At 46.3% G+C, this 8,886-nt stretch overlaps 1 protein-coding gene across 6 annotated transcripts in view; it reads right to left on the minus strand.

The window, feature by feature from the left end:
- ATRNL1 (attractin like 1) overlaps positions 1-6,969 on the minus strand; it is a 490,952-nt gene extending 483,983 nt beyond the window's left edge. For all 6 annotated transcript variants that reach the window (XR_014317912.1, XM_082764804.1, XM_082764803.1 and 3 more), the window contains exon 1: positions 6,328-6,969. Coding sequence is in view for 5 of the 6 variants with exons in the window: in XM_082764804.1 (XP_082620930.1) it covers positions 6,328-6,629 (302 nt within the window). In the remaining variant the exon portion in view is untranslated. The remainder of the gene's footprint in view (positions 1-6,327) is intronic.
- Positions 6,970-8,886: the final 1,917 nt, after the last annotated feature.

An 8,886-nucleotide genomic window follows, 5' to 3' on the forward strand; every position in this document is an offset into this window, starting at 1 on the left:
ACCTACTCCTGAAACAATTGTTTGTCTTCTGGTGACACTGTCTCACTCCAATGCATAGAAAAGAGGGTATTAAAAATGGAAAACAAACATATACAGCAAAATACAGACAAGAAACAGTTCAAACTGCTTTTCTAACATCATAGCATCAGCGAAAATTGTTGTGGTCTTATCCACGATGAACAGGCATCCCCAGTGAACAAACACAGCAAAAACAAACCCCTGACTACCTGGCTTGCCAACACAAGAATTCCCCCGAAACCTCACAACCAGAACTGCACTCTCAGCCACTCCAGAGCCCACTGAGTAAGAGAGAAAAGCCTAGGAATACATTAGGAAGTGCTAAGTTGTATTATCCTTATTGCCCATAGAAGCGATGTTGCGTTAACCCAGCTTCCTCCTTCCCAATTCCTGTCTCCTTTTGCAAAACATGCACTGAACTACAAGAAAGTCATTTTAAGGGATCAGTAGGAAAAGAGAGAAAGGAAGGAGCGCTGCTCCTAACACAGACCCTGCAACAGCTCAAGAAAGGGATTCACAGGAAGAAATTTCTACACCTGCATGGAAACGCAAGGGACAAACCGGCCAATAACTGGCAAGGTAGTATGGTACAGAGTTAAAAAATGCACTTTGATTTCTTTAGGAAAATAACAAAAGAAGAAAAATCTATACAAAAGATTTTTTTATTTTTTTTTTTCCCCCCAGAACTCATGATCTACTATTCCTCCTGCAGTTAAGATGCAGTTTGGCACGATGTTGTAACCAGCCATTTACTGTTCCCTGAGCAGAAGAAACTGTTGCGTTACCCTGCTGCCAGACTTTTGCCTACCACAATGTCACCACATGCCCCTGAGGCAGTGCAGAGGAAGCATGCAGGAACATCAAAGCCCTGCTAATTACAGGAGGCAACTACGAACACGCTTGGATTTTTCACTAATTTATGACCAGGGCTCAACATGCAAAGGTCATTTTCTTACTTTTGTTAAAATGAATCACTTTAGCTTAGCATAGTACTTACATACCTTCCTGTACCCATAGCAAAAGCCTATCCCTCAGAAAAGGGATTCAAGACCAAGTTTTCAGCAAATGTTTCAGCTGCAGATACAGCTTACTAGAAGAGAGGGAGCTGTCTGTACAATAGAAATATTTTCCTTACTATCCCTCCAAGCAGCAGCTGCAGTCATTTTGTTTCTCACAATTTCACTGTAGCAAGATCAGAAAAGCATGTGCTGCACATAAAATTATAACTTAATAAAACTTAATTAGATAGGCTAAAGCTTATTTGGTCTGAAATAGTATTGAACACTTGAACATGTAGCTGCTAGACACCAATTCATACCTCATCAGAGGGCTTCCTGACCTGGCTTCAGGCCCAAACTCTCCATTTTCTCTCAGCTATTCTCCAGGTCACGCTGGCCTTAAAGTACCTGGGCTGCCTGCTAATCAATAGCACATGGGACTTCCAGAGCAGAGGCACAGCTGAGTTTCTGAGGTTTTGCCTCACCTCACCACTGAAGAGAATCTACAGGAGCTGTTCCCAATAACTGGCAGTTTTCACAGACAAGAAAACACTTCTGCTTTAAAGAAGTGTTCGTACTTTCCCAATTATCCTTTTTTAAACTGCAGCTGCTAGGTGGCTCACAGACCAAGGGGAAGAGCTGACACATTCTCTGTAGAAAGGTGCAATGGGAGAGAGGAGCAGCCAGCAACAGGTTGGCACTACCCCTTCTGCAGGAAGGGAGGGGTGTGAACATCACCCATGGCCAGAACAACCCCATCCTCTCCTAGGCAGGAGGCTGGGCACCGCCTTGCGCTGCCCACAGCAGTCCATGGAGGCACAGAAGTCACACACAGATGGCAAGTTCAACGTGTCTGGGAAACACAATCTTCAAACAAAGCAAAGCAAGACTAAAGCATTAGTACATCATCACTGCCCACTAGCAAAATAGAATCTCTCGCTCAGGCGTCCAAAAAATTTGGACCTCGCTCAGGAAGGTGGTGGAGGGAAAACAGCAACAGAAAGATCAGAAAGTATGATCTGAAGTCTGGATTGACTGCAATATGCAAAGCCATTAGCATCTGCAACATCAGAGCTGCAGCTGCCAAGTATTACAGAGCATGGTAATTCTGTTCTGGTAGATCTGACAACTGCTGGCAATTTCATTTCAGAAGAAAGCAGCTACCAAACAGTGGCTTGGGTTTAACATACTTGTTTTTTTTTGTTTGTTTTGGTTTGGTTTTGTTTTTTTTGTTTGTTTTCTTTATGGTTTTGTTTGTTTATCTTAAATAAATGGGCCCTATACTAGAAATGTTAATACAGTGGAACTGTTAACAACCCATCTGCAGGTTTGGTTTTTTGTTTGTTTCTTTTGTGTTTTTGTTTGTTTGGTTTTCCAAGTATGAACCTAACAATCACTTTCAATATTCCTTAGAACATGATCACATCCAAAGAGAGAAGTGTTTTCCAATCCAGGCCTTGAGGTGCTATTTATTTATAATTCAAAGAACATGAACATGTGTACTATAGAAAGGATTTTTGCTTTCATAATGATGTAGGAAAAAATCAAGTAATATTAAGAGTACAGTATTTGGGGACAGCCATGTTTAGTCACAAAAACTTATAAAGAATATTACTGCTTAAAAAAAAATGTTAATGCACTACAGTAAAATGACCAGGTGGAAAGAAAACTCAACATTGTGCTTTTATGCTTGTGTTTTTCTTAACATCTTGAGAACAGAGCTGTTTGAGGCTCCTTGCTATAAAAAAAAAGGCCCTGCTCCCCTTTGGCTTTCTTGTCTTTCACCTGTCTCCAGTAAGCAAGCAATCAGAATTCCTTTCTCTTGCTTTTTATATTTAAATTCCCCTTTTTCATTTTGGTACAAAGAAAAAAAAAAAAAAAAAGTCAGAACACAATGAAAACAGTGTTTAAAATAGAAGGAAATAAGGCAGCATTGCATTCAGACAGCCCTTTTGACCAGAGAGTAATTGACCACCAGGCAGAGACAATGTCCAGCCCCTCCTGAGAGGGCGTGAATGTGACACAGCGAGAACACCACCACTAGTCTGATTATATATACAACAAGTTACCACAAACTTCACAATATAAGGAATAAATGCAAGAGTTGATACATAATAGTAATAAAATAGTGCTGGAAAGTCTTTTCACTCATTTTTCCTCCATCCACCCTTCTTTCATCCATTTGCAAAGTATTCTACTTACTCAGTAGCTCTGCAGGAGAAATGCAAGGTTACTGTAGTTTTGTCAATTAATTTTGACACCTGCTTACTAAGATTGATCAATTATTTTTGATGCCTCTCTACTATGCTGTTATTTCTCAGTCTAGAAAAGAAATAAAAGGGAAGGCAAAACTGCTACATATCTGTCACAAAAGAATTAATGGTCCCAAGCTGCCCCTAGGTAGAGTATTTCTCTTACGGTAACGTTCCTCATGTTTGCTAATGCAAGTCACTCATTCCCAGAAGAGGAAAAATAACCCCATTTGATTTATATGAAGAAGAATAAAGACCCATTTATTTTGCTATGTTTAAGCTTGCCCTTAAAATTTTTTTCCTCAGTTGATCTAGTGTCAGAAAACAGGCTTTACACTGTCCAATTTAGGTCACTAAAAATTCATTTTTAATTTTGCATAATAAAGGCACATCCAGGAACTTCAATCTGCTGAAAGTATGAAATGCCATAAATATTCAGAATATACAATGTTCTATTACCATTGGTATGCATCATACCTACAATACATGATGCTTAATGTAGCTATAATAGCCAAACATACTTTTCAATCTTTCTTTTATTCTGAAGCACTCTTCATAATAATTCTTCCTGCAAGAAGCAACTGCTCTAAGGTGATGCACATCCTACATAACTGGTCAAGTAAGAGTCCTACAGCTGCAAAAATCCAGCCATGGCTACTTGAGCATAAAGCAGATACTCACCCAGATACTCAGACAAATGGAAACAATATATGAAAGTTCCATGATAATAAATTAGGCTACCAATAACTGCAGGAGTCAGAAAGCTCTTCAATAGTCTGGCCATAAGGTAGACTAACGTTCATTTTCCAACTCTTCCGTAAACACGGAGCCTTGGCTCATCAACCATTCGACACCCTTCTGAATTTTCAAGATTGGAAACACAGCCACTCTGAGTTGCTGCTCGCATCGCAGCAAGCATTAACATATTTCATATCATCCCCAGCTCGCGGGGCTTGGAAAGCATTAAAACTCAGAACGCTTATTTTTCATGGCAGAGTCTATTTTGCTTATAAGATTAAAGATGAGCTATCAAAGATACTGGTATTGAAAGCGTCTTCAGCAAAAAACAGGCTTCCAATGTGACAGAAGAAGCTCGTTTCTGCGACAAAAATATGAATGCAAGCATCACTGGCATTTCTAAAAATAATCATGAAAGAATACAGAAGAGTTGAGAAATCTATTCTGATTTCTCCAAAACTCCCAAAGGCACATCGATTAACCCTGCATTAGCTGAGCGCAGAAGAGGTGCCCCTTCAACACTCCAGCAGAACTTCCTCTAGGTGGGGATGGATTATTAACTTTCCACCAGAAGTGAGCTAAGAAAATGCAACCACCATGCCTCTTCTGCTCGTTAAGTTCACTTGAAAATGCAAACAATGTAAAGAAACATAAACGTTTTAACAAGTAATCAAGGATATACCTTTAAGGACTCACTAAAGGCTCCAGGAGCCATTCAGAACATAGGCTAAAAAAAAAGCTTTTGAAACTTAAGAGATGAAAATTTCCTTCAGCCCTTGCAGTGTTACAGTCTGTTGTGCTTGGTGTCGAGATAAAGGCTCCCAGTAATCTCTTTACAGCACGGAAATGCTCTGCTAGCCTGCCCGCTGCTGCCCAGCACACACAAAAAAGATTCACCTGGGGCTCCCTCCCCACGCAATCCCTATGGCATTCACCTGCTGTGCCAGGGCACAGGCCAGCCCCACGTCCTCAATACTTGCAGGCAGCTGATGACCAACTTTAAAAGATCATCACCACGTTCACATGCAGATGGGATGTATCTATTTGCCTTCTATTTCCTTTTTGACTCAGTTACAGTTTCCCTGACAGAGAAACCCACCAAACGGTATCAGTAAATTGCTTCTCTCTGCAGCATGTGCGTTGTTTCAGCTAACATGTCTGCATGCCAGCTACTTCCCGAGCTAACATATTACTTGATTTACCTTGCCTTTATTTAGAAATGAGTGATTAAATACACAGATAAAACACTTAAAAGACACGAGTTACATAGCTTGATTTTAGTCCTCAGAAACAAGTTTTAAAAAATAGGCAACTTTAACCTGTTAAAGTACTTTCCAAAGACAGAATTTGAATTCTGTAAGATACAGCCTCACCAATATACTGTTTTAGCTAAATATTAGGACAGTTTCCAGCTGTAGACGTCAATATACTTAATAAACAGAGTTCCTGCTTTTAAGTGGTGTTTTGCAAAGGAATGAAATGAGATGTCCTGTCCAAGGTTATATAGCGAAATAACAGCAAACTGTTAGCTGCAACAACATTTTTCACTGCCAGTCTTCACCCTGATACCAAAGGGGGCGGGGGGAAGTGACAGCCCTATAAATTAAGTCTTCTCTTCAACTACATAGGGAAAAGCAAGTGTCAGTGTACGGTTTTGTCTCGCTGATCAATGACTCGGTATCACATCCACTTTTAAGAATGAGAGGGTAGCTCCAGCATCACTAACCACTCACTCCTTGGCCAAGATGCTTTACATTCATACCACCGCATCTCCTGCAAGCCTCATCGCTTGTGATGTACATTTCAGTAACAGTTATATTTATGTCACCCTGAATGTGCCCAAACTTGGGTAAAACATTTGCGAGCAAAGGGAACGAGACTAAAATGAGCAAATGACTGTCACTTCCCAGAAGGATAAAAGTCATTCACATCCACCAGTAATTTTTGCTCGCTGGGCAGCCCCGTGAAGTACCCATGTCATTTCCATGACACCTCCAGAAGGGACAGCAGCGACACAGCTCCAGGCCGATTGCTCCTCGTGCTGTTCCCCCGGCACGGAGCAGCCTATTTCCAGCCTCACACCGCCGGGCACAGTTTTCCACCCCAGGACTGCGTCCTGTATCCTTCGAGGGAGGGAGCGTGAGGTGCAGGGGCCTGTTTCACCCCTAACTTCTGCCACACGGGCAGAAACAACATCACAGCAGACACACAGGGAGGGGGGGGATAACAACGGGAATACACAGGCAGGTGATAACAGCAAGAAAAGAGCTAGCACTGGTCTTGAAAAGAGGGAAAGAGACCGGTAATACGCAGAGACTTACTTGAACCTGCCCTGGCAGTGTTGGCACTGGTCTCCCACCCAGCCCTGGTCGCAGACGCAGGTGGAGTTGACACAATGACCCGAGAAGCAGGAGATTTTGTCGCAGGACTTGGACTGGGACACCTGGGCGTAGAGGGCCAGGTAGAAGAAGGCGTAGAAGAGCAGCCAGCTGTTCACATCCAGGAGCGAGGAGAAGCAGCAGCAGCAGGCGGAGGGGAAAGGGCTCCCGGCCCCGGGGGGCGCGGGGGCAGCCCCCGCTCTCCTCAGGGCGCCGCCCGGCTCCATCCTCGCCGCGGGGGCCATGGGCCGAGGCGCGGAGGGCTGGCAGCGGGGGCAGCGCCGCTCCAGGAGCTTCCCCTGAGGGAGAAACGATCCGGGCAGGGAGATTCAAACCCCCCGCTTCCTCCTGGCCTTCCTCTCCTCCCCTCCTCCCGACCCCGCCGCCGTCTCCTCCGGCCCCCTTCAGCGCCGGCTCCTCACTCCCGCGGGGAAGCCCGGCAGCCCTCAGCCCGCCGCCCCTTCTCCTCTTCGTCCTTCCTCCTCACGGCTCATCGTCTTCTTCCATGGAGGAGGAGGAGGAGGAGGAGGAGGAGGAGAGCTGCCTCTTGACCTTGGGCTTTCTCCTCGCCAGACGCGTCCCCCCCTTCTCTCCCACAGACACACACACACACAGGCACGCCACCCTCCACCATGTAGCCCCGGCCTCCCCCTTCTCCTTTGTAGCCCCGCCGCCCGCGGCACACACGCAGGCAGCGGCGAGGAGGAGCGCGGGGAGGCGGGGGCCGCCGCCGTCCTCTCGCCACTCAGCGAGGGCGGCCGGGCCCCGGGGCCGCTACGGCAGCCCCGCACCGAGGGGGGGGGAGGCGGCTGGGGATGGATCAGGGGGCTCCGAGACTCCCCCACCCCCTCCGTCTCCGTCGTTACCCCCGTGGGGATGAAAAGCAGGAGGCTGGGAGGGGATGAGGAGAGTTAGCGGCCCCGGCTGACAGCTTCCAAGCAGCCATTTTTAAAGGCTAATTGTAATCTCCGCTCGGAGCCGCAAGCTCGGAGCTAAACCTCGGGCTGCTCGGGGCTGGACCCCGCCGACCAGCCCTCAGAGGGGGCTCGGGGGGGGGTCTGGTGGGTCTGGTGGTGGTGGTGGCGGTGGTTTGAGGGGGACGGCGACCACCGCCGGCTCAGCGCGGAGCCGGGGCAGGGGCAGCCCGGCAGCTCCAGCCACAGCCACCTGCGCTTGGAAACCTCGCAAACCTCTCCCCCACACGCTGCAAAAACACAAAACGGGGGGGTTGTGTGAAATGGCACGGCGACGGCTTGCCCCTCTCATCCCCCCACCCCTTCATCTGCGCTCCCCCTCACAAAGGCGGCAGCCGCCGGGACCTTGGAGGCCCCCGGCCCCCTTCCAGCTTTGCTCCCCTTTGGGTTTTGGGGTGGGACCGTGGGTCCCTTAGGGAAGGGAGCACCCAGCTCGGGGCTTCTCCCCACCACCTGACCCCCCCCGGCCGGCACAGAGCCCCGGGGACACCCCCGGCCCCTTACCTGCCTCAGTACTGGCCCCCAGCCCTGCAAAGTTCACAGGGAGTTTTCTTCAAAATCGTCACCAGGAGAGATGTCACGGCTTGTTCAGGAGCCCTTGCCTTCCTACAAGTCACTCCACCTTCTCATTCCACAGTTCAGGAGGTTGCCTTCCACTTACAGCCCATGAACAGGAACAAAAGTTCCCACCTTTATAACCAGAGCAGCACAGAAGTAATAATCGTAATAAAGTTGCCATTTTTTCAGCAAAATGTGCCTTACGTAGCCCATTTTTTTCAACTTTGCTATAATGTGTTTCTATAATCAGAAAATAATGAGCCTCGCTGTCTAGCAATAAAGAAGACATTAGCAACCAAAGCCTCTGAAACTTTCTCGTAACACTGAAATTGAGAATTTATGACGTGATGTCTCTATTCCAAGAAGGTAAAGGAAAGGTATTTAATTTCATCTCCTACTGGTGTTTCAAAACTGGCAGGTCTGAAGTGGCCTGTGTTGGACCTGTCTCCAGGCCAACCCTTCCCCAGATTCTGCAGTTCTCACCCTTGGAGTGAGAGGAACTGCTTGGTTGGCTGTGCTTTAGCCTGACAGACTGGCCAGTTTTTCCAAATATACCATTCAATCCTCACCAGAATTTCCAATAAAAATCAATGTACATCAGTACTACAGTAAGGAGCACGACAAAAACCCATCAGTATCTATTTGTACTTCATGTGACATAAGAGTCCAACCAAAGTCTCTACAGAGAAACAGTCTTTGCCTCTTGCACTTTACAATCTTAATTAAGGGAACACCTGAAAATGCTTGTGGGGAAAGCAGAGGTGAAAAGCGATTCATCCAGTTCCATTCCAAAGGCTGTCAGGAGGACCACAGCCTCTCTCAGTCCAGGAGTCTGTACATTGTCTTCCTAACAGAGCTGAGATAGATCATTTCATTGTTCTGGATCAGACACATTTCTTAGCTATTAAGCATCTCTTTGTGTGTGTTTTGTAATGAATTGTTGAGTTCATGCAATGAGAGGAAATGGAAA

Source organism: Aythya marila, assembly GCF_965140915.1.
Source record: "Aythya marila genome assembly, chromosome: 7".
NCBI lineage: Eukaryota > Metazoa > Chordata > Aves > Anseriformes > Anatidae > Aythya > Aythya marila.